This window comes from Pyrgilauda ruficollis, unplaced genomic scaffold (assembly GCF_017590135.1).
Source record: "Pyrgilauda ruficollis isolate IOZ18807 unplaced genomic scaffold, ASM1759013v1 scaffold14, whole genome shotgun sequence".
NCBI classification, from domain to species: Eukaryota; Metazoa; Chordata; class Aves; order Passeriformes; family Passeridae; genus Pyrgilauda; species Pyrgilauda ruficollis.
The window spans coordinates 7,180,075-7,206,474 of record NW_024512543.1 but is presented as its reverse complement, the minus strand read 5'-3'; the positions used below and the strand labels follow the sequence as shown (position 1 = coordinate 7,206,474).

The following is a 26,400-nucleotide window of genomic DNA, read 5'->3' as shown; positions in this document are numbered from 1 at the left end:
CACCAGCCAGAAATTAAACTCCAAATAAGCCACCCCCTCTCCCCCTCTCCCATCCGGTAAGGGAGGGAAAAAGGCGAGATTTATAGGTTGAGATAACAATTTACTGAAAGCAAAAAACAGTGGGACAAGAAACACACAGTAACTGCAGAAATATTAATAACAAAAGTATACAAAAAGGGGTGTCTTACCCACAAAAAATGTGTTCACTAGCTCAGCTTAGTACCAGGAAGGGAAACGATGGCCCAGTCTCCTAGGCCTCTGTCACCTCTCCTACCCAAGGGTTCTCTCTGCAGGAATTTCCTCCACAGGAAGTGCTGCAGGGCATGGAGCTGGAGAGAACCCATCCCAGACATTCGCTGTCAAGTTCCTCTGCTTGAAAAAAATCTAGTAGTAGTGCCGGAACTGGCATTTGAGACAAAACTAGTGTGAACATATGAGACACCATGCCAGTGGCTGAGAAGCTACCTTTTCTGGTTTCCTTCAGATCATCTGAGATTTTAGGGTGCATCACAGATTCTGAGATGGGACGTAGAAAAGGTAAAGCAGGCTATGTGAGACATCTACAGAGAGCTGTTTCCGTCATCTTGGGAATATGCATTTTCCAACCAGTCTGAGGCTGGTAAAAGCAGGTAGGAGCATGTGCTCACCATTACTGAAAAAGTTCACAGGCAAAATCAGAATATCTAATCCTGACAAAAATATTTCCAAAAAGGAACAACCATTAAGAATTGAAACTGCACCGGAGTTCCTCAGAGCCTGCAGAATTTACAAAGCTGCTGAAATGCCCAGAACTTTGCAGTCATGGAGTCATATATATTGACAAATATAATGATATCCTCCCTGGCAGGCATTAAGGAGTCAGTCATGATACCAATTTTGACAGGTCAGGTATCTTATTTTGAGCTCATGAGTGGGTGCTCAAATAAAACAGTGAGCAGGATTTTAGAATATAAGGCAGAAATTATCTATGTACTTGTTGGAGAATTTGTGGAAAGCAGATACTCTTCTGTAGCTCTTGCTTGCTTGTTTAGGCTCTGAGGAACTCCTGTAAGGCTCATCTTGGCTGACCCTTGAGAAACTCCTAGACATCAGCATCTGCCTTTCTTTCACAATGCTTCTTTATGTAAAACCAGTAAAAAATAACTTCTTAACCAGCTCCAGATCTAGAAAAGAATACCTGTCTCGCTCCAGTTACCTCTAAGGAAGAATTCACCAGAAACAGAAGCTCCACATCTGTCTCTGCTGGACTTTTCTTGGCCTTAAGTGTGTTTAAGTATGGGATACACTGTGATGCAGTGAACAGAAAATTGGTATCTTACTGCATGTCTCCAGTGTTCAATTACCATGCTTCCTGAAATCCCCTTCACATGCTCTCTGATTTCATAATAGTTCAATACACTATACTGAACAAGTTCCAGATGATGCTAAAGCAAAATTGCATTTCGGGAAGATAACTGCAGAACATATATGTGATCTGAGACAGGACACAGTTGGTTGTGAGAGGAAATAGCAATAGTCCTTCAAATCAAATTTCTAAGTTTGATTTAATTGATAAGAATAGATGATCAAAGACCTAAATGGCCACTGATCCATATCTCTGTTGTCCAACACAAATTTGAAAAATTAACATCCTTCATAAAATATTTATTTCATGACAATTCATGACCAAAAAGAAGCACCTGGGAAACAAAACTCTCTAACAGTAGAAGTCCATTTCATTCAGGTTATTAAAGCTAAGTAAAATGTTCTAAATTGATGCTGCATGGCAACCACCTTTTGTGTCTGAAGAGGGCTTTATGGTTTTGCTACCAATAGTCCCAATGAAATGCCAAAATATTTTGCATATGAAAAAATATTAGCAACTAGCCACCAAGACCATAAGAGATTGCAGACAAGGAGAGCTAATGCTATTTCCCTATCACACACAGCTGAATCTTCATCTTTTGAATATCAGAGTGAGATGGTATTAACAACAGAAACTGCTGAGTTTAATACCACAATTCTGGATGAGATTGAGAAGGTTACTTAGAAAGCTATGGCCCCTGTCAAGAATGAAGTATTTATCACATGTATGCTGTCTTGGCAAATGCTTAGTAAGGGACAGGGAAATGCTGTTCAAGCAGAGGGCTGTGCCTGTGATGCTGGCTGGCTCAGGGCTTGTTTCTTCCTTGCCACAGCCATGCGCAAGGCCTGAAGAATCATGTTCTCGTTGTTCATTATGTTGTAATTAGCCAGCTTCAGAAGCTTGTTGAAATCTTCTGCTTTCAGCGAGACCTCCCTGGTTGAGTATGGAGAGGAGAAACTGGAGATATCAACCTTGCCCTGTTCCATTTCAGCAGCGGTACGTAACATGCCTGTCAAGGGAAAAAAAGGAATGTATTTGTATAGTCCCACAGAAATACCATACTTTGATAGGCCAGTAATAACCTGGAGAGATCATAGATGCAATTACTATGAAGATAAGTGCAATGCTATGATTTCTGAGAAATCTGCTTCTGAACAAAGCCTATTGGAATAAAACAAATGTCATTTCCATTGCAACCAGCACCATCTACTGACCAGCTCGTGGCACATCATTTTGTGAGGTCACCACTGCTCAAAGCTTACCAGGCACGTTCTTTGGTACAACACAAACTAAAAGGAATAGAGATATATGGGACAAGAGGAAGGAGAATATTCGTTGGCTCGGAATCATCTTAAAAGCAAAGTCTCCATCTCAAATTCTAATTCAGAAGGACACTTTATGTACGATTGCTTTGATATTCCAGCAGATTGAACCAGCATATTAAATGGCCTAAATAGAAGGCACAGTGGCCCTTGACAGAACCATTCTATACTGTGATTCTCGCCTAGATCTGAGTGACATAAAACCATACATAATTTGAAAAATGTACTTTGTTCTATTCACTAAAGTAAATTACAAGAGGAGATTAGTTTCCATTCCTCTAGTTGAGGAACACATTTCTTCTATTCCTTGAATTGCACCAAGACAAAAATATGCACAAGACTTCACCAGATTTTGCCAACAGTTTGAATCATCCCATTTTGCAATCTATTCACTAGTTTGAACAAGCAAACAAAGGGAGGCTCTATTGGGTTGAGGGAAAAACACCCGGGGAGTGGGAATGTTCCTTGAGTCAATAAAGTTACCTGGGTACTGTTAACTTACCAGGTGCTACGTATCTTTGAAAAGTGTCATTCACTAATGGAAAATAAAGCAGCAGAGGAGCTCCTGGGGTGTCTGCACCATCAAACATGTAGCACTCTTTCAGGTTCTTCTCATCATCTGTCAGTCCAATGCAGGGAAATGGAATTTCCTGCTCTGCAAAGTATTTGCAAGCCTGCTCCAGGGGCTGGTCAGCAGCAGCAGCAGCACAAGGAACAGAAAAGATAACAAAGATCAGACTGCTGCCAAAGCCCAGCAGTTCATGCAAAGTTGCACAAAACAGACTGAGAATCAGACAGCAGAAATAATATGGACACCTGCAGCCCCAAGGACTGCTTTTCAGTTGCCTGGGGAACCATTTGGAACTAGTCTTCCAGGAAAACACCTAATATCAAGATGGCAAGGAGAGTTTAAATCTGTACTAAGGCACATCTCTAAAATTAGAATATGATGTAGAAACAGAACAGATAAATTCAAATCACTTTATAGACCATTAATTAAATGATAACTGAGTGAGTATATAACCAAATTAGATACCTGCAAGAGCAGTAAATGCAAGTGATACCTCACTTCAACTCCACTATTTAGGGAGAAAAAATGTATTTATTAAAAGAGATAAAAATAGAGATGAAGAAATCCATTATTCACTAGGCTGTTCTTGCTAGAAAATCAACATTAAGATAAAAAAAAAAAGTCATATATTTATAAGCAAAATGCAGATTAAATTCAGCACTTGAATCACAAAACTTTCCCAACTATATTTGTGCTGTTAAATATTATATGTAAGACTATAATAGACATTGCAGCTAGACTTTTTAAACTTCACTTTGCCTGTCTGTATTTTACTGGTGAAGAACTTAGGGATATTTCAAAAGTAATTTGAGAAAAATACACATATTTTCTCTCTAGAAATTTCCATTCTTCTTCTAAGGTTTGAAAACAGCATGTTACTAAATTCCACTAAGTTCCATGTTTCACAGACACCTGTTTGAAAGTAGTGGAAAGCAAAGCAAAAGCTGTTGTGAAAGAAAACCAGTTGTGAGACTTCTTACCAATGTCTGTGATCCACCTGTGTAATTTAAGTGTATGATGACATCCACTTTCCGCTCTGGTCTCATAAGGGGTGGGTAACTGGTTTCAAAGAAGAAAGCTGCATCCACCAGCTCCAGGTGTTCCGAGTTGTCTCTCAGGTCATTGGGAGAGTTGTCGAGCAAGGTGTCTAAAGAGTGGAAGATTCAGAACTATTAGCAAACTGCAAAAAGACATCTGTCAAGTTAGAAGGCAAAAGCAAGGTGAGCTTCTCTCCCATCCAGGATTTTCCCTTTGCTTTGAGATAGGTAGCATGCACTAATCCCAAAGCTCCTTCGGTCTCTCCACTCACATTTTGTTGTGCTTCTAAACCCATAAACTGCACTGAAACCTACATAGATGTTGACTTATATGCAGAGCCCCACCCTAGGAATTTTTATTCCTGTGAGGACTTCAAGTACCCAGTGACTAAATAATTGAACAATTGTGTTACTGAAAGTGAAAGGTGTGAGGAGTTCCTTCATTCTCCCTGCTCTCAGTGAGCACTAACAGGTAACCACAAAACCCACTCCGTTCTCTTCAGGACATGCAAACATCCCTCGCTAATTCCCAGCCCCTGTGCCTGCCCCAAGGAGATATGTAGGCAGGAGAGCCATTCACACCTTTCCATTTTGTGAAGTGTTCATGCTGGATGTACTCGTTGTGCATCTGGAAGCCCCTTAGGAAGTTGTGGTACTTGGAGACAGCGGGGCGATCCGTCAGGATGTCCCGGAGCGTCGTGGAGAGGCCGCTGGTAGGAGTGAAAACGCACGTAGCCATCTCATATGGCTTCTCAGGCAGGTCTGGTTGTTCCTCTAGAGATACACAGCATAAATGGCATGAAGCTGAATTATAACCATAATTAAGCAGAGCAAGACACAAAGAGGAGAAAAGGTCAATGGGTCTTCTGTAATCATGTGTTCACAGCTCAGCATTGCATTATTTTCCTTATGATCTGCTGTGAGTTCCAGTTAATTTCATGATGAAAGTATAAACTTGTGTTTTCTAAACTCTGGCTGGTTACACACATGACTAAAAGAATATTTTTCTCATAAACAGTATGATTTTGATACACACTGAAGTAATTTACTTTTCCAAGCAAACAACAAACAGGGAAAATAATTTTATTAACGCATTTTAAGGGATTACTGCTTTTACGTTCTATATAGTTTAAATATCACATTTAAAGCTTATTTTGAAAAGCATAGAAAAATTACAGCCCTTTACTTTCAAACTAAATATTTTTACTTTTAAAAGCTAGATTGTTCTATTTGCTGCAGTTGTGGTCACCTGAATTCAACAAAACTTGCAAATTATTTATATAAACTCAAACATAAGACTTTGGGGGTTTTTTAATGAAAATATAGTCCACAGAAATGTGGCCCAAGTCTATTCACTGGCTTTGCTTGAATTTTGTCATGAAGATGCTCATGACTATTTCCAAGGAATCGTCTTTAGTATGGAGCTGCTTCTCTCACCTGGTGTAAGAGCTTCACCACATTGACCTTGTTTGATGTCTACTAAGTCTTTCAATTTAGTCAGGTTTTGAGGGAGGGTTGTGCTATGCAGGGCAAGAAGCTATTGAAACAGAAACAATCAATCTTCTTTCCTGCTAACAAATAGATGATGTGAGGCTTTGACAGAAGTATTTCTTTCCCAGCCTTTTAAGGACAACACTTTAGACACATATGTGTCCATCCCTATCTCCTTTATATCAAGGACTGTCTGATAGTGCCTTTCCTTCTAGTCACAGTCTCATTATTTAAGCAAAGCACTCACTATTCAATAAAATCAAATAACTTCATTTTTCTGGTATGTCCCATACCCAGAGACTGAGAGAAACAAGATGACATAAAAGCTCAAAAAATGAGAAATGTGAGTGCAGTTACCCTATCAGAGGGGTCTGGAGGAAGGTATTTTGGTTTACCTATTTCAGTCACTTTGTCTTGGGTCCACCTGTGCCAGAAGTCTTCTGAATTGTCAGCTGCATGCCAGGCATCCAAGAGATTTTTGGAGAAGATACTACTCCACATTCCTAGAAAATAGGAGAGGTATAATAAGCAATGCAGACGTAAACACAAGTTCTTTTAAAACTGCCTTCTGCTCCTTCCCCAGTTCTTCTCTAACTCGTTCAAATTTCTATCCAATTTTTGCATAAGTTCAGACATCTGTTTCAGTAGTAGACTCCAAAGACAAACCTATCTAGGCAAACATTTCAGAAAAAAATTCCAAGTCTTTTCCTCTCACCATGTTTTACCTGGAACTTTTTTTTTTTAAATTTTGTAGTCAGTTTTTATGTTTCTATTTTCATTTCCTTTTTCCTTTGATAAAGAAATATTTTCAGCCAGCTCCTTCTCTTGTTCTCCTCCTTCTCACTCCACTGATTTATTTTCAACATTTTATTTGACTTCCACATAGTATCATAGATTTCCAACTTTGAAAAGCTTTTGCAAGCTACAGGAAATTATGATGCCTCAAAAACACTCACAAAGTTACATGACAAACTTATTTGCCGTTTTAGTTTACTTTTATCATAGACCAAATGATAAGCCCACTTTGCTGGCAAGGGCAGCTGAATGAGTGTCAGGAAACATAGAATCATATAATATCCTGAGTTGGAAGAGATCTGCAAGGATCGTCAAGCCCAGCTCCTGGCCCAGGACAACCCCAAGAATCACACCCTGTTCCTGAGAACATTGTCCAAACTCTTTTTGAGCTCAGGCAGGCTTGGTGCTGTGACCACTTCCCAGGGGAGCCTGTCAGCTGACTGACCCAGTGCCTCTGCTGCCTCATGCTAACAAGTTTCTGGGGATGAATTCCTGAATCATTGATGTTTCTATTAAAATCTTGTCACTCCCCCAGGTTGGTGAGTTACCTTGCATGAAGCAGATTCGTGACTCAGGGAGTTTCTTCATCAGGCGACCCATGAAGAACTCACTGCCAAAATCCTCCGCACGAATGAAGGCACCATATTTCAGGAAGCCCACCTCGTACGGCGTGAACTCCACCCACTCTGCCAACATATGCACCAAGGTTAGCTCCACTATAGTAAATAGTCCAGTTGCCACGTTTGGAATAAGCCTCTTAGACAATGGCTCTCAAAAGAAAACTGGCTTAACATGTGTCCTGAGCAAACCCTGCCAATACCCTGCCTGAGCAAACACTGCTGAACCAGCTATCACACTGTCCCCAGGCCTGTGAAATAACTATGTTAGGGCTGGAGAAAATTCAAATTATTCTTCTTTTTATCTAGTGAAAAACCAAAGTTTTCTCATGGAAGGTGAACTAGAACTCACAATGACTTCTATTGCCTTTAGCCAACTATGAAAAACAAAGTATGAGAATGGTTTGGATGGGAAGGCATTTAAAGATCATACAGTTCCAACTGCCATCTTGGACCAGAACACACATTAAGCAAACTTAAAGCTCTAGTGAATCACTTTCTTGAAGAATTCATATAATTTCTGAGACTTTGTCACAGAATTATGTTCCGAAGTTAATACCTGAAAATACACAATCACATGCCAAGAGATCTTACAAAATATTGAATTCTTGACGTGTATCATGTGCCTGTCCAGTTACTCTTTACATTTCTGAGCTCTGCTTCTCTGGGCTTGGAGTGAGAATTTAAAACAATTCTTCATTATTTACTATATCCCCACAGTGTATCTCCCTGGGTGAAAATATAGCTCTTTTTCACAATTGAAACATTACCTCTAAAATCTTTGGTGGCAACTTTGTCCTTGACATTAAGGGCAAGGTAGATGGGCAGCGGGTTCTGACCTTGGTTCACTGCCTGACGTTGATCAGAAAGTCTGTGGTGGGTTTTCTGAATTTGAAAAAAAGCTCAAAGAGTTAGCTTATAATCAGTTCCTTAAAAACATCAGCTTAAAAAGACTAAGACATCATTTTTCTGAATTTGCTCCTAAAGTTACTTCCATATGCTTGAATAACAGAGGACAAGAAAAAGCAGGAACAATTTCTGTTAAGATAACCAGCTATGTTCAGCTTTCAGTAAACAATGACAGCAGTTAACCACTTCACATTCTGTTCTAGCTTTGCATGGTTAAATGTAAGTTAGAATATATAGCATATCCGGGTAATTCAGCTGTTATCATATACTTCATCTCTTAATGATAAGAGTTCTTCAAGGCAGCATGTTAACATGTTAAGATGATCAAGATTTCTTTTTTAAAATACTATATCAAAAATTAAAATCCAGAGAGGAAAAGTCCTTGAGCTGTCCAATACTAACAACTTATACATGAAATGGAGGTTTTGAGTATACTTCAGCCAAATTAAATTCTACCAAATTTTGTTATGTAGCACTGAGGCTGGAAACACTTTGTGGAATATGATATGAGAGTATTTAATTTTATCTGTTTCATCTAGACAAAAAGTAAACAATGTTTACAGAATTTTGAAATAAAATAACTTTTTTTTCAGCTATCATCAGTTTGGAGAAAGTTTGGAAAGTTTTTGCTTGTGTCATTACAAAAAAATTAGAAATTTAAGATGCTGGGAGATCAAATTCAAAAGAGCTGAAAGGCACCCACTGTAGCTAATATATCTCACCAGCTCTGAATCTATATACTTTCTTATCACTAAGTCACAAACTGCTGGACATAATGGGTACATCTGCAGTACATTCAAATTAAGAGTGCAGCTTGTACAAATAATGGAGAGATAGAAGCATAAGGCCATAAAAAACACCTAAGAACCTTAAAAATGTCTTGCACAGCAGTAGTGTTAATCAGCATTCTGCTTACTTTGGAGCAAGTCTGAGTATTTCTGGTACATTCAATCACACTTCAGCCTCCAGTGTAGACATACACTCTGTCTCCAAGTTATGAATGTAAATAAGTGGTGTTCTGCCTATACACCAAGTACAGTGTTACTGACCAGGTGTCTCTTCCTAGGGCTCTAGTTTCTTGCAATGGTTGTAAATACTAAGTCAACAACTTTATGAGAAGAAAGATGTATAGACATTACCCCATCATTTAACATGGCTTCAATCATGAGCCCCCACAGATCAATAAAAGAGGTTTTATGTCCTGCTTGGGTCCTTTGGCTCAGCTCTCTGTAATAATTCCTCAGACTTTTCAAGCAAAAAGCCCCCATCTTGCACTTGGCTGCTTGCTTCCGTGCTTCAATAATTACTTCCCCAAGATCCTTACGTGACCAGTCAGCATCTTCATATAGCTTTGTCATTGTCCTGTAGATGGGAAACATGATGGAATGCAGGGAGAAATTAACAAGATGCTTTTGAAACTCAGAGAAAAGCCTGTAGAGTTTTGGAGGAGTATCATTTAATCTTTCAGTTACTCATCTCTTTGAGTTTACTTTGAGCAGAAATTAAAGTCTAAAGGCAACCAGAAAAAATCACTTAATCTGAGATGCAACACAACACAGCTGTCAATACTGTTTCTGTCAAACAGTAAAAAACAATGAAAGATCATTTTCCATAGGATTAAGGATGTTTAATAAAGTCTCCTCTTTTGGTTAATTCTGTCATAGGTGATCCATAGCCCAAAGATGGAAGCAATAACTCAATTGATCACTTTTATCCTTTCTGAAACCAAGACAGAACATAGGCTTTTCTTAACACACTAAGATCCAAACAACAGCATCAAAATGACTCCTCACCATGTTGTGCCAGATGAACCACTGATGTATGAAACACAATCCAGAACACGCAACTTTTGGAGACCCAAAATGCTGCCATACATGGCAGTGAGTGCTCTTATGCCACACCCTGCTGTGGTCACAGCCACTATAGGCACCTGTTTGACAAAAAAAAAGAGCAGAAAGCATAGACAAAAGAGTGGCATTAAGGCACAAATAATGTCAAAAGATTACAGAAATGCAAAAGCAGCATCCAGACACTAGTAAGATAAAACACATAAATTAAGAGATAAAGCCACATTTCTTTTTACTGTACATCCCCATGGAATAAACTAGGTCTTGGCACTTCAGAGACGATTTTTAAGAAACACAGACCAAACTATTGATTTGAAATGCCTTCAAATAACTGACTTGTAAGCTGAGTGGAAACAGAGATTTTGCTCATCTAAACGGACAGTTGAACTCTCCAGCTGAGATCACACTGGTGGCAAAGTGCCCTGGAGGATGAGCTGATGTTAACAGTCCTCACTCCTTATCCAGATGGAGGTAAAAAAATCATCCCTCATCTCCAGGCTTGAGGGAAAGGAGAGAGAAAAATCCCTCCAAAATGCCCTTAATTGGTTACCTCATGCTCTTGCAGATCTTCCTCCAGATGAAGAACATCCTTTAGCGCAGCAGCAACTACTTTCTTTCGGTTTTGCAGGAAATTCTGTTCATCTGTGCAGAGGTCAAACCCCAGGCGGGCATCAAGGTTTCTTGGTCTGAAACACAGACCCTGAGTCCTGAGACCAGGGCACAGGTATTGTATTATTAGTCACTGTGGACAACTCCAGCTGTGCTTATGTGTGTTTACAGACCAGTTTGTGGACATTATAAAGGAATAAATGGGAAAAACCAACACCATAGACAGGCCTTTGCTAACTGCTGTAGCTGAAAATGAGAATGCAAAATAGGAAGGGAGTGCAAATCATGACACACTGTCCATTATGGTACCAGACTTCTGGTTTTATTTGCTCATATAGTTAATTTTTCAAGTTTCAGTAGTGCTGCCATGCATCCTGTAACTAGATAACTGCTGTTAACAGGCTGCAGCTGTGAGATTAGAGAAACAGCTACCATGCCTTGAAGTTATTTTGTTTGAATAATTCAGAAATGTGATTTCTCCATCCATGGGCACAATAGTGCACACAAATCAAGACCTATTGCCGAGATGCACTAGAAGCTTGGAAATTTGGAGGACAGGGGACCCATGATTTAATTTGCCATCAATTAAAAAGGAGACCCTCACAAATAAAAGCCTACAACCCATAATGAACTCACACATCTTCTCCCATCTGAGCCTGCATCGACCCCTGCTGACTTCAGATGAACTTTGTGCAGGAACAGACGCCCCCCAGTTACAGAATCAGGTCTTGCTGGAGGCACACTTACCATTCACTTGCCTTTGCGTACAAGTCAATTGTCCTGTCCTGAAAATCGCAATACAAACAGTGTAAGCATGCTCAGGTTGTTAGTCCTGCACCTCCCTCTCCCACTCCATTTAGGGCCTGAGTTTCACTATCTTTGAATTCAGCAACGTGGCTGGAGAATCTGGCCAGCAATGGTCTGGACTGTGAGAGACCGTCACAAGTTCCAGCACAGTCTGGGTTGAATAAAAGTAAGCCATTCACCCAAGCTAGGTGGGCTTAGGGCCCCATAGCTTCTCATCGTTTAACATTCATTTTTTGGGCAGGTTGTTGAAAGCTGGGCATCTGAACCGTACACATATGGATGATCTCTTTTATCTTCTACTTAAGGCATTCACTTTGCAAATATCAGTCCTAACTGTTATATCCATTACTGTTAGGGTGCATACTATGTTGATGAACATACATATTAGACATGTCCTGAGGAAGTTAGTTTAAACTCAGAACAGGGTTTCACAGGGCATGCCTGGATCCACTGCAAAACAGAAGAAAAAGTAACTATTGCATAGTTGCAGAGCGACTGTCATTCACACCTTACGCCATAGCATGCTCCATGTCTGACAGGAACTGAATCACTGAATGGTGTTGGCCTGTTTTCTGTTAAGAAAGACTTGTTCTCACCTCTCCTATTGCTATTTGCTCTTGTATAGGAAGCGAGTTCAGAGGTAGAGTCACAGATTCGTTCATATCCCTTTCATTTTGGCTTGAAATAGACTGAAAAAAAGGGTAAGACAAAGAATAAACAAGTTACCAATTCTAGAAAAAAAAAAAAAAAAAAAAAAAAAAAAAAAAAGACGAAAAAGGTAAAAGAGGTAAAAGCAGTCTCCCCTCTCTCACATACATGCACTAACCAATTCCCAGCACACACACTCGGGTCTTGAAGGTCCCCAGTGAAAGAGCTGCATGTTAGTGGTGCTCACATACCCTGCTGAGCCGTCTGCGCCGCGGCAGAGCCACAGTGAGCGCCGACTGGTTGTACTTGATGTAGTGGAACCTGGCTGGGGACGTCGGGCACAGGCAGGAGCTCAGCGTGTGCGTCTGGGTTCCTTCATACGACCCGTCCACAGTTAATGCAAACTTCCTCTCTGAAGCAAAAGTGTTCAAACTTAAGCTCTTCAAAAAATGTGTATAATTTTTTTGCGCATTAATGTAATATATATTTTCCTAAAGTAACAATGTCAATCTGATACCCAAATCATAGGAAAAACAAACAGATTGGTTTATCTGAGGGTTGCAGTTTTAGAGATGGTCTATAGAACATGCCATATAGTGACTGTTGCTATAGCCACACTGCACTTCGATATATATGTTAGAGCAGAAACTACTGCTCTGTTCATTAGGTAATGATTCACAGCCAATAATAGTTTGGGGGGACACTCTCTTCTGAAAGTCTGAAATGTACAAAATACCTTATTATTACACCAGAATAATGCTTGAATATTACATATTGCCTTATTGCTGAGATACTTTGAAAATTTTGGACCTTTGGGAGAAACACTTTTTTTTTTTTTAATCAGACCACAGCTCTCTTTGGTATCAGTTAAATCTCAGTCCCTCTATCATGCTTCTCTTTCCTTCAACCTGTAATATTTCTTTTGAAATATTTCTAGCACTTAAATAATGTCTGGTGGTTTTTTCCATTCATGCAAAAAGCACCTGATATGTCTGTTGAAATAAGAAAAAATGGCCTTTATGTAGAAAGATATCAACCCATGAGGTTCAAGATGAAATATATTCTGTAAACCTACACACTCCAAAGTACATAGTCAGCCTTCAAAAGAATTACCTCACTCAAACATTTTCAGTCACATCTAGCAAATTTTTCTCTGAGATCAACTGGATCATCCAGGTGCTTAAGGAGTGTGCTGGATTCGGGTCATCATGAGATATCAGAAGATACTTTAAAAATTGTGTAGGAGGCACACAGTTCCACAAGTATGGGCTTGACACGGCAGTGATGCACTGCTTTGTGTGCAGCAAATGTCTTCGTTAGTATACTGTGTCTTGTGTTTCACCCAGTGGCATGTCTTATATTGTTATACCTAATGAAATTCTATGAAGTTAGGTGGTGAATGAGGCCCAATTCTCATTCTGCCCATTACTTTGTCCCAGAATCCCGAGACAACAGGAGTTAGCTTCAAGTTAAGAACCCAAAAAACCTCAATTCCTTGCACAACTGCTTTGGAAAATTGTAAATATCTGGCAAGATGTCGCTGCAGAGGTAAATATTTTGTGGGAAAATTAGACCACATGCTCATGTCACCAAATTCAGGAATAATCTGTATATTTTTGATCAACTACAACCACCTCCACAGGCCACTGGCATCAGTGAGATTTTGTCTTTTATCCTAAATAATTTTAAAACCAGCATGCTCAAGTGTGAAACACGGAGTGCTTCTGCCATTGAGTGGCAACCTGATTTGCTCTGTAAGTCAGTGAAAGGCTCACCCATAGCGTCCTTCCTCAGCCTCCCATCGTTCACCTGCACGTCCAAACAGGAAACCTCACGGGACTGTAAGAGACAACGTGGCAAGAGACAAGGGCACTCACTGTCAGCAGAGCTCGACCTCATCCAGTCCACTGGGCACATGCTTACAAGGCCTTGGGGCATAGACCTCAGGGGAGGGATGGTGCCAGCCTGTAAGGCCACTATCAGGTCTAGTGAGATGGGATTGGACTTCCCCGTGGAAAATGCATAGAGATGAGGAAAAAGCAGGGATCTGCTTGCTCTGCCTGCAGGAGTGGCCCTGAAAGGGCCTGGGAAAGATCAGCCACAGCAGAAGGTTCTCCAGGCAGGGTGCCCAGCTCTCCCCAGGCAGAGAGAGGGAGGGATATCATACCCCTGAGCCCAGCCCAGTTTAGGCAGAGGTGACCACTGGCAGCAGCTCAGAGTCTTCATCACTTTAACCTCTCCCAGCACGAGTCTCTAGCTGGGACCATGTGGGACAGCCAATGCCAACACCAGCTTTAGACTGTGTGTTGGTCTTGGTCAATGCCTCCATGCCACCACAGTGGCCTGGTACCTTTAACACCAGCTTTGCAACAAGCATTCCTATACAGAAGGGAAAAGGATTATGAAATAAAAATTACCACTAGAACTCCGTTAGTAATAATGTTTTCAGGAGGATCTGGACTGAAAGACAAAATGGAAAACAATCAATTCAAAACCAACACATTCTTATTTTTCTCTTTTTCTGACTCTTCTTTAAGCATAATTTCATTATCTTTTAAGGATAAAGTCCATCCTTGGACAGGCAGCAGAGATAAACAGAATCAGAAATTCCACATGCATATTCAATCCAATTTGCCTCTCACAGATTAGTCTCAATTTTGCAACATTTGTGGACATCCATCAAACAGAGGAGTTCCTCACTGTACTAGAGAGGATTATTTTCTGACACACTGAAGACAATTTACACAGGGATGGCATAATCACACTGTTGTCCAAAATTGTTCAGTTCAAACATGAAGAATCAGAGCTAAAAAGCTGCTGAATTCATCCAACATGCCATAAAAAAGGGGGGAAAATTACCATTTGCCTTAAAAATCAGCAGCACAAGGACTGATCTACATGTTTATTCTCTCCATTAACTGTACAGTCAGCAAAGAAACACATAAAAAAACCCCCACCTTTTTATTATAGAGCAAAAATCTGGGATCCCACAGAAAAGAACAAGAGGGGAAACTTAAAACTTCCTCCTATGTAGAAAGTGCCTTTCAGCTTGATGAGCAGCTGCCATCAGGGATATCTCTATGCTCCCACTAGCACCTGTGCTTGCATCTCTGTGTGTCTGGATGCCCAGTGCAGATGCATGCATACCATGCACCATCATGCACTCCTGCTACATTAAACACTCTACCCAAAGTTACCTTCTGTTTCATTCAGATGTTGGCAGTGTTAGGGCGCTGCAAGTGTGAACTGATTTGTAGCAGTACCCTTGTGTTTCCATCTTACACCTCCAGCTATTTCATCTTACACACCTGCTTTCCATTGTGAATTCAACCTCCAGCTCCTCTTTTCCCTGCAAAAGAAAATTAAGGCTGTCACCACAGCTTGGTCTCCTGTGGAGAGAGATACCCTACAGGAAACTGTGCCCTTCAGGGGTCTCTATAAACCAGTGTCCACCTTTTGTTGCTTCACATGCCACAGACCTAATTTCCTTCATGTAGTATCTGTTGTAATTCTAGTCTCATATATTCCTAGCATCTTATCCACTCATTTAGCAGACTCCTAGTGTAGGCCTTGCAGGACAAATGGAATCCATACTGCAGGGCCTCTTGGTGGCTGCACCCCCCTGCTCCCTCTTGGCGTGTTCTCCACAAAAGCATATTCTCACCTGACCACACCCTCTTTGCTTTGTCCTTGAATTTTATCCATACCTTTGGATTCAGCTGGAAACTTAGCTGAATGTTTTCTCCAAGCTGGATTTTAGAGACGTCAAAGAAAACAGTGAGAAGATGGTCATCTTCAGTTACTTTGTCCTCATCACAAACTTTAAGCTCCAGAATGTTCTGGGGAGAAAAAGAAATAAATATGAAATGTTTAACAAATATAACATGCTACAGATATTTCATTTTATCAGAAGAACCTTGGGAAAGAATGAAAAAACAGATATTGCAGTTGCTCTCTGTGTACTCTATTGAGTATGCAGGCAGATACAATCTTACTAAACCATCAAAATCTAAATAAGTACAGTAAGAGTGTGTGAAAACTTCACAAGGGATCTCAGAAAGCCCTGCAGAGTTGAAGGACTATGTGATATGCTTGATATCTGGTAAGAATAGCCATTGGAGGTGTCTGCAGGCTTACCTTAACCTGGCTCTGAATCGTGAAGTGGAAGGTCTCGTTCCATGTTGGGTTCTTGCTGTTCTGGACAGTCTTGGTGCGGAAGTGCTGCACTGAAGCTGTTGGCAGGCTCAGGCTCACATAGCAATCAGACTGACTTACTGTCAAAGACAGGGAAAGCAATGGACCAATGCAACAATCTAGTGCCCTGTAAGGTGGGCATTTTTAAGCTCTGTACCCAAAGCAATACACAGAATTCAGGCCTGGCACTAGCTAAGGTACCATCGAGCTGTTGCTAGACAACCAGATTGCTTTACTATTGTGAGAGCCTGTCAGTGTACTCTTTTTGAGAACTACTTTTTTTCAAGTCCTGGGGAAAAAAAATAAACATTCAAAATACTCAGTTGTGTTGCTGAAGAGCCATCTATACACACAGGGGCACACACACAGTGGCCTCACAGGGCTGGCCACTGTGGACATTAGCAGCTGTGACAGGGGCTGCACATGGACAGAGCCCAGCTCCTACACACTGGGCTTCCACAGGTAAGCATGAACATGCCTTTATATGTCTACAGTAGTCTGGCTGTAAGTTCTGTCTTGTCTACTTTCTGAGCACCCTTTCTTTCCTCTAGCACCTCTGGCTGCCAGTGCAGAGGAGGCAAGAGCTTGTTGCATTCAAGGTTTCCATGAAGCCAAATCTCTGTCACAGAAGGCACATCTTCTACCAAGGCACCTGATTTCAGTCTGCTTTCTTCCCTTATGAAAGTTAAAAAAGGAAACACTCAGCAACAGTTTTTCAAGAAAGTATAAAGAAAAAATTTCAAGAAAAGAAGATTAATTACCTGTGGGAATGAAATTATTGAATTTAATCTTCTGTGAATATTATAAGAAAAGCATTGAAATGTTGAACAGTTTGACAGATGACGTGCTTTGAGAAGCAGCTCTATTGGGGCAGAATTTTCAACAATAAAGCTATATTAAAAAAAGGTATTGCTTAATGTCACTATTTTCACCTGCATCTCTGTGCCTCAGCCAGAGTGGCAAAGGTATTTGCAACACTTCATGTACGGGTGGAAGCTTGTCTGTTGTTCCCTGCACAGAGCAAGCTGACATTGCTTCTTCGCACAAAATTGCATTGCTCTGCTGTTTCCATTCGAGGCGTGTACAGATCATAAAGTTCACCTATTAATTTTAATGTTTCCAGATATAGGGAGGGCAGGTTTAGTGTTTTTATTTTCCTTTCTCAGCTGAAGTGGCCAGTTATAAAGTATGGCTTCCCACCGGAACTCCACATAGGAGCTTTTGGTAGGAAGGAGCGGTTAGCAGCAGTCTGCAGGGCTTGCATCATCAACAAGCACTTTCATTCTGAGGTCAGAATAATCTACTGGCAAATAGATTTGTCATCATTATTAGGAAATAAAAAAGCAAGCATGAATCATTAGATTAATGATCTTGTGGACCCACACTCAAAAGTCAGGGATGGTCACCCTACAGAAAATGATCTCTTAGTTAAGGACGACAACCTACACAAATACCAAAGACAGCATGGGGAGCATTGCCATAAATGCCAATCTCATTAGTAAAATTATATTTCCTCTTTTTGTGATGCCACGTACTCAAGCATTCCTGCCATCACATAGCAGACACACCTTCATCTGAACAGCATCTGAATAGGCCTAGTCTTGTCACACTTAGTTTTACTGGCAGACTTGACTTTGGGAAACCCAAAATAATTGACTTGACCCATTACTGACTCCCCATATGTAACTCAAGAATTAACAAAATCAGCCTTTTTTTTTGCCCCTGATTTCTCTGAGGCTTAAGTCATCTTTTCTGAGTAACTCTGAATGAAGAGTGACTTTGACTGACGAAATAGTTTTCCTATATATTAAGATATATGATTTCTAAAAAAACCATCAAAGCATATAGCAATCAGCTGAGCTTCTAACAATTCTAATAACTCCCAAAATTCTGTATGTGTAAGGAAATGTCCCTACAAAAATCTCGTTTGGCTCTTGGGAAGCCCAGACCCATATTAGCACAGATTGCTGTTGGCTCTTGTCACCACTAGGAGAAGGATCAGAAAGATCCAAATGAGTAAGTCTATTGGTGAAACAAAGTTTATTTCATTGACATTTCCCAATTAGTAACACATGCTCTGACTTCATCTGTTGCAAAGAACACAGTAGTATTATGAAACTGCATCAATTATTTTTGTCTCTAAGGGGTCACTGTCTGCTACTGCACTGTATCATCTACCTTTGAGAAATAACTACCTGTCAGACAGCAGAGCCCTGACTTCTCATTTAATCTCTGACTTTCTCTGGGAGACTTCTGACAGCCACTAGGCAAGCGTGCTTCCCTCTTCCCATCTGCAAAATGCATTTGGTGATGCCTTTTGCTCTTCAGAAGAGTCCTCTGTAACTTAATTACCTCTTGTTTGTAAATTATTTTCCAGGTGTTAAGAGGGAGGCATTTACAACACCCAGAAACCTATTTTATACATCAGGCTGGTGTTCTGCCTGACCATCTCCAGGTATAAGCAGGTGTGTGAGAAATGGCACTCCACAGCCTATCCTGTGCCCTGCCTGGGGTGTCTCACTGCAATGTCCCTCTGCCTTTGCATGCACACATCCAAGGCTCACACTGCCAGCCACGTGCGAGCAAACCCCACCACCCTGTACGTCAGCCTAACCAACACCTAACTGCAGCAGCTAGGCTCTCACAGGATACAAGAGCACAGCATCACAACAGGACCTCTTGGGTCCCTCCCCTCCACCATGACACATTAACAGCTGTCAAACATGCTTGGGATGGCAGCCACGATATTCCCATGGGGCAATATCCGGCCAAAGGCAGGTGTGGCAGCAGGTAGTTATGAAAGCATGGTCTCCTCATCCAGTTATTACACTAAATGTCTAATTATCTTCCAGGTTAAAGCAGGCAGGACTGGATCTTAATTGTGCTTTACAATTAGGAAGCATTACAACAACATGACCCATGCTAAAAACACCATAGCCACAGCCCCATGCTGCATCCCAAACAGCAGGACACCCACACATCTGGCTCGAGCTGAAATCTTACCTGCCTCATAGAGAGCTCAAATTTAAGCAGGGCTCAACCAAACATTTTCATTTTAATTCCATCTCATTTTTTGATGTTAACAACTGCAAGCTTCAGCCCACCTGTAACTTGGGCAGAAGCCTCAAGCATCTTTCTCTTCATGGACTGCCTTTAGCTCCTTACTGTTTCTGGGAGGTAGATTGTTTTATGATACTTAGGGTATAGTTTTTTCTGATTGTGCTGAAAGTACCTGAACCAAGAATGTGGTCTCAAACACTGTCCAGAGCATCTCCATGACCTGGTCACCCTGCACTTGGATCAAGCCAGGTCACAAAATATAAGCTATCAGCACCAATTGAGAGGAGCTTTTTTCTTTTTTTTCCTCCCACTTCATAGCTGAGTAGGTATGTGGCTGAGGGCAGGGGGACAAGTCAGCATCACTGCCTTCTAGGCAAAATACTAGATAATTGATGTAATTGAAACTTTTAATGCTATATTTTAAATAACGTGGGCTACTTCTGTGGCCTTCGAGAAGGCAATTTACAGGCAGACTATCAGAATTCATTCTGTCCAAGGAGATCAGTTCCTGTCCCCAGGGAGCATTCAGTATTCATCTTCTGATAGCTAAACTTCAAGAAAAAGTTTTCACACTTTCTCCCACCCTGCCCTTCACTCTGAGTGAAGCACCCTACAAGTACCCCTAAAACTCTATTTATGTAATCTCATTTACATCCCTCCTTATAACACTCCTTTGTTGAGATGTTGCTAAACAACGTTTCTTGTTTGTCTTTATCACTCCACATCCTCTGATTTTATAATCATATTTCATGCAGCACCCAGAACAATAGGCTGCTGCTGTGTAGTTGCAACTGCTTAAATGGTGAAGTAAGTAATAAATAACAATGAAACAATAACAACAGTGCAAGAACAGAACGCCAGAGGAAGTCTGCGTGTTCCTGCAATAAATATCATGGTAGAACACAGTTCCTCAAACAATAATGTATTTCACTGACTATATTATTTTCCTGGATCTCAAGGGACTTTCACATGAATTGATCTCATATGTGGCAGAATTGCTACCACAATTCTGTAAAAACGTTTTGTTGAAAATATAAAACATACTTAATTGTTTTATAAAATATAGTACCCAAATTTGTCTTATATAAAAACATCCAAAACTTTAATTTCCAAAATTAAAAAGAACAGTTAAAATAATGAATGATATTTTTAATTCTATACTGGTCAAGGTCCATTTAGCCAAGGGCCCACATTCAATGTCCACTGAGGGGTCTTGGGTATTTTCAGGAAGCAGAGAATGATGGCTTAAAATTGCTGAACTTAGTATCCCCATGCAGTAGCCTACTTTCACATTGTTTAACCCTTAACCCTTTGTTTCCTTGCTTTTCTATTTGTTAACTCCACTTGAAGACTTAATTTCTCTGCAGCATCTTGGTTCTTAGTCCCCTTGCCCACTTTTTTTTGGGAAGGACCTTTGGTCTTATCAAGGACGGACATCATGGCTCACATTTATAAATGGGTGTCTAAGGAGAGTGTAAGAGGGAAAACATCATTTACTGCCCTATCAGTCCTTACAATTTACAGTACAGACACTTCCTGAGCCTATTTAACTGGATTTTTTTTTTCTTCTATGATCTTGTCCAGACTCTGCCTGCAACCTGCATAAACTTTGGCATTCATGATCTCCTGCCATGGGGAACTCCCAAGCTGAACCACATGCTGTAAAAGCCAAGTCCTTCTGTTTGTCCCGGAGCTATGGTGGTTGCCCAAGGTGAGCAGCTGATCTTGAAATTTCCAAAATCTCAGGAGACAAAGCTGTGTATTTAAGGGTGGATTGGATTGATGCACATGCAAGCCTTACCCCATTAGGGAATCAGGATGCTTGTGGAGGACACACCCAAATCTGGGAACTGGCAAGCAATCACAGGTCCAGGAGTATCAAGAGGCCCAATGGGCCTGATGAGCTTGTGGGTGTGCTCAGTGAGAAAGGGAAATGTGAAGAACATAAACAGGGCACTAAATTCACATGTATTATTAATGGCATCAGATATGCATTAATACACAAGGGGAAATTTGTGTTATAAAATACACACTGAGGGATCAGTGGGAAGGCTGCACTGAAAAATTCAGGATTTAAAAAGCAGAAGGAAACCATTTAAATTGTCTTAATTAAAAATACTCTCTTATGCACTGAACTCCTATTAAAGGTCTTTTACTACCTATTCCATAAGAGATGGTAGTGAGGTTTTGGGATTCTCTTGTTATGGATTAATTTTCCCATCTCTATTACCTGAAAAACAGAGCAGATAGACCAATAATAAAGTTAACCTGCAGCACTAGGCTGGGAGAACTTTTAAGCACTAGATGAGTATTAAACAAAGTGATCTGAAAATTCTACAGAAACCTAGTGCAAGGTTAGGCACAATTGGCAAGGAATAGAAGAAGCCAATTTAAAACATCAAAAATTGGTAAAGTGAATGAAAAATAGGTGATACTTGCAATCTTGGTCTATCTATAAATGTTTGCAATAAAGAGAAAGTAATAAAAACAGGGTTGAGAAAAGGAAGAATGAGAAAAAAAACCAGTGTTAGGAAAATGGTCCTATACAGAAGTCTACTTTGCTGGTGATGGAGGACTTGTGCCTCTGAGTTTGTAAGCCTGTGTCAAGCTAATGTCTAGAGAACTGTAAAGATGACTGAATCAACAATACTCCCCTGGTTTTACACAAACCAGCAAAATTTTGTTTGCATTTTTTTTATCTCAAGACTTTCATTTTACTGCTTCTCAGTGGAAGTCCTATAAAATTAAGAACATAAATTTGCACTAGCTTTTACATTGTCAGAAAAGCTAAGCAGAGGTTAAATTAATTACATTAAGGTTTTGAAATATAGGTTTATTTTAAATTATAAAAATCTGTGACTTCTGTAAGTCTGGCTACATAGAAAAATATGTCCTCAAACAGTTTAAAAGCAAATATTTCTGATAAATAGAGCTGAAAATTTTCACACTCAGTAAATTAAATACTACTGAAATAAGCAGCTGTCAGTCAAAACTAGATTCAACTTTTAAACATAAGCAAGGCAGTGCTCCCTGACTGGTATAATTTTCTTTTCCTACATGATGAACATACACAACAAATAAAGTGTTCACCTTTTGCAAGTGTGTGTCCTGGGTTTTTTGTGCAAAATTTTTTCCCTCTAAAATCACCTCTGTCACACAAACTGCTCCTTTAGAAAGCTAATGGGGTGGTGGGACATGGCTTGGACTGGGAAGCAGAAAAGGCTGAGCATTTCACTACTTGTCCCGTGCCCTATAAACGTTTTATATTGCATAGAACATCAGCAAAACAAAATAAACCCCATTCAGAAAAAAAACAGCCTAAAGATGAAAATGAAAAGCATTGATCTAGATGAGAAAAGGGTCAAGAGGAATTTTGGTAAGCTCATTGTCATGCAGATGTTTTAATAGAACATACTTATCTAGGGAGACGTCTAAGGGTTGCAATTTTTACACACCTCTTTTTTCAGCTCAGTGTGCATGTTTGTACATTCAAATAGGTTTTAGCTGTAGGAAGGGATTTCTCTCCAGACTATAACTGAGCTTAAAACATGCTTTCCATGCTGTAGAAGTAGTCTAGTGAGAAGGTTCATATGGATTCTTCTTCCCCATACATTCATCAACAGCAAAGCATCTTACTGCTCTTCACTAAAAATCAGAGTGAAAAATTCTTCTTTACATTCCTTTGGTCTCTATACAAACTGTTGCAGAACTTGAAGCAAATAATGTTGGAAAGGCACAAAAACATCTTGTCCTGGATCTTTTTAGGTGAACAACTTTAGTTTGGTCCTGCTCATATAGAAACTTTCTGCATTCACACATTTCTATGTGTATAAATGAACAGATGCAAAACAATCAGCCCTCTTCTCAGATAGGAGGAGGTGGTTGTCATTCAAGCAATTTTTTTCTAATGTTTCACAGTTTAGATATTTATGGACCATTAATAAATATTTGCATAACTGTAATAAATATTTGCATAACTATAATTCCTGGGCAGTTTGTAAAAGTATTTAAGAATAGAAAAAGCTAACTGTGAGCCACACCTATTGCTGAATGAACTTGATAATCCATAAGAGGTGCCAAGTGTGCAGTTCTGAGCTCACATCAAATATTCTTTTATAGGCCCAGTGTTACACAGGGTGGCATTTCTGTAAGGAGGAACCATTGAAAGAAAGTTCTTATTGCAATCTTTCCTGTGAATAAAAGAACATTTATTTGCAGATTCAGATGTGAAATATTTTATGCAATCTGTGCAAACATGTTCTGTATTACAACTGGTGGCTAGACTTCAGTGTTATATGGACAAAGATATGGAAAATACAGTGTCTTCTAACTGTGTTGCCTCATCTTCAGCGTACCACACATCTTCTATCTCTCTCCTTTTAAGTATAGTCTGCAGTGTTTGTGACACTTAGTATATTCAGAGTAGTTTTACAAGCATGAGGATGCTCCAGGGCTATAGCCAGAGATACTTACACAAGTCTGCTTTCCTGGCATTTTTCATCTGTATGATTTTTACAGTGAGCAAGTTGCATGGAGACGGTTCTGTCTGTTGAAAAGCACACAAAATGCATGGGATGAGAATGCAGAAAGGAAGAAGAAAAGTGTAGTCAGAGATAAAATTGAATTAGTGTTTCAGTTCCAAAAAACAAAAACATTTCTGAAGTTCCTCCTTCTCCATTGACTTCTTCCCAGAAGGTTTGTAGCCAGGTGTGACCACTGACCAGACCTCTGACGTCCTCCATTGTCCATTCTGAGGACACTTGTGGTAAACCTTCAGCTTGAGGTATCTGACTCTTACAACCCAATCTCATAGAAAGGTGTGATAAAGAACCTTGCTGTGTTATTAATACAGCTGACACACATCTTGGTCTGAGAAAATTCCCAGGATGTCATATATATCCCTTATATTTCACAACAAACAGCAAACAATCTAGCAGGGCAGGAATTAGTAACGATATCATGGTGTAATGATGCTGCTCGTCAGTTGATTTATAGCTACATAATTACATTCTTATGTCTGATATAGAGACATAGGTGTTGTCTTTTAAAAAATGAGGACCTGGAAATGGCCCTCCAGAGACCTATCCCAAACTTCTCAGGAGGAGTGAGTGAAAGGCACAACTCTGTAGTTAATTACTTCTCTGTGAATAATTCAGCTCATTCAATCTTCCTTTAAGTAAAGCTCTGAGGAATATATCAAAGGAAATATTTGCAGATTTCCAGTACTTGAAGGGGGCTTATGAACAAGAGGGAGAGTTCACACAGTTTCACACAGCTAGTTATAGGATGAGAAGGAATGGTATTAAACTAAAAAAGAAGAGATTTAGATCAAATATTAGAAAGAAATTCTTTAACTCAGAGGGTGGTGAGGCACTGGAACATGCTGCCCAGAAGAGCTGCGGGTTCCCCATCCCTGGAAGTGTTCAAGGCCAGGTTGGATGGTGCCTTGAGCAACATGGGATAGCGGGTGATATCTCTGCCCCTGGGGGTGGGATTGGAGCTAGCTGATTTTGAAGATTCCTCCCAACCCAAGCCTTTTTATTATTTTGGGAAACCACCTAAACTTAAAAGTGGTTACCAAAAGACACTTAACAAACCTGTGAGGAAACAGCACAATACCTACAGAGCAGGGAGCATCACTGTAACAAATACATAGATCAGTACATAACAATACATTACCATTCATTCCCTTATGCCCCAAAACTGCCACATTTTTAAGAGAGCTATATATAACATCTCACATAGTATTAGTTTTCTTACTTTCCCTATGAATTCATTGACATTAGTGATAACTTCTTATTTTTCCTCAGTGTGCTGTTTTGCCTAGCCCATTTGGGTGGAAGCAAAAAGGTATCTTTTTTTTTTATTAATTGGGAATCTTCAAAATAGTAAATTACTACATCAATAAAGTTTTTGCATTCCTGAAGGCCAAAACACAAAGTAGTCACAAAACCCAGAAAGAAGGAAACCCTGCTTTGCTCAGGATAACTCTCAGAGCTGAAGATATAAGAGGTGAGACATCCCCTCCTGGAGCAGGTCCCCTCTGCCCCCAGGGCAGCCTGCTCAGCTCACTGCAGAGCCTCCTGTTGCCTTTCCTTACCTGGCTCTTGCTGTAGAACAGCCCCATCGTGGTCCTTTCCCGGTGTGAGCCAGGCGTGCAGCGTGCTGGTGGATGTGTGCGAAGGCTCTCCGGCAGGCAGCTGCTGTGCTTTAAGCGGCCAGGAGCCGGCAGGCAGGTGTGTGAGCGCCTGACTCAGAGCAGCCTCACCCGCCACCACCACCTGAGCAATCCCAGCTCCTCCTCCTCTTCCTCCTCTCTGCCCGGGAGCTGAGGCTGCGCACCTGCACCAAAGCACCTGCCTCTGGCACTGCAGAAGGACGGTCTCTGCACTCGCAGTTAGAGGAAAATGAAGACTGAAACGTGATATTCCCTTCAAGGTTACAGGCACTGAACAAATGTTTTACACTTGCAACCTCATCACTTTTCTGAGGACACCACAATGCTCTTGCCCACTGGTGAGCTGTCAACCTGCAGTCCCTTGTGGGGAAATGATTGGCAGCAGCCAGGGACCATCTGCCCAGGACTCCTTTGGCCAAGGGCATCCCGAGACCATCCAAATGTGCATACAAAAGCCTTTTTGTAGCTTTCATTGTTTTTAGGGACTCTGTGTTCTTTGCTTAAAGACACACCTGAAAGAAATTTTGTCATCTCCATCTTAACTTCCATTTTGCTCTGTTCAGGCAGTAAACTGTCGTCCAGCCAAGCAGACGTTGCAGTGACAAATACTGCATGAAAAAAATTCCCAAATCACCTGTGGAACCTGTGAGAGAGTTTCCCTTGTAAGATAAAGCTTTAACAGCTCACTTACTTTCTCAGAAAATTTGTTACTTTGTGCATCTGAATTAAGATGCTTCAGTGAGCAACCTCTAAGAGGATATACTTGGGAGGATGAAATAAATTTTTGACATCAATGTTAATTACTCCTCACATTCTCACATGTCTTCACATTTATAAGACTTCACTGCACAGGACACTACACAACATGCCTCATTGAGGGAGTAGACAAAATTAGCACACCAGAAGTTAAAAAAATGGGAGTTCGGGTTTTGGTTTTGTGTTTTTAAAATCACCCTTGCTATTACAAAAA

At 40.4% G+C, this 26,400-nt stretch overlaps 1 protein-coding gene across 1 annotated transcript; it reads right to left on the bottom strand.

Moving 5' to 3' along the window:
* Window positions 1-2,115: 2,115 nt before the first annotated feature.
* LOC121349542 (cytosolic phospholipase A2 epsilon-like) lies at window positions 2,116-25,379 on the bottom strand. The gene is made up of 20 exons (XM_041460089.1): window positions 25,353-25,379; window positions 23,726-23,798; window positions 16,136-16,272; window positions 15,706-15,837; window positions 15,307-15,347; window positions 14,416-14,458; window positions 13,774-13,837; window positions 12,250-12,410; window positions 11,947-12,039; window positions 11,291-11,328; window positions 10,485-10,641; window positions 9,881-10,017; window positions 9,227-9,449; window positions 7,949-8,063; window positions 7,110-7,247; window positions 6,162-6,269; window positions 4,858-5,049; window positions 4,219-4,385; window positions 3,170-3,353; window positions 2,116-2,354 (listed from the first exon to the last, which is right to left on the bottom strand). Exons 1-20 carry the CDS (start codon window positions 25,377-25,379, stop codon window positions 2,116-2,118), a joined length of 2,469 nt encoding a protein of 822 aa, XP_041316023.1.
* Between the last annotated feature and the right edge of the window lie 1,021 nt (window positions 25,380-26,400).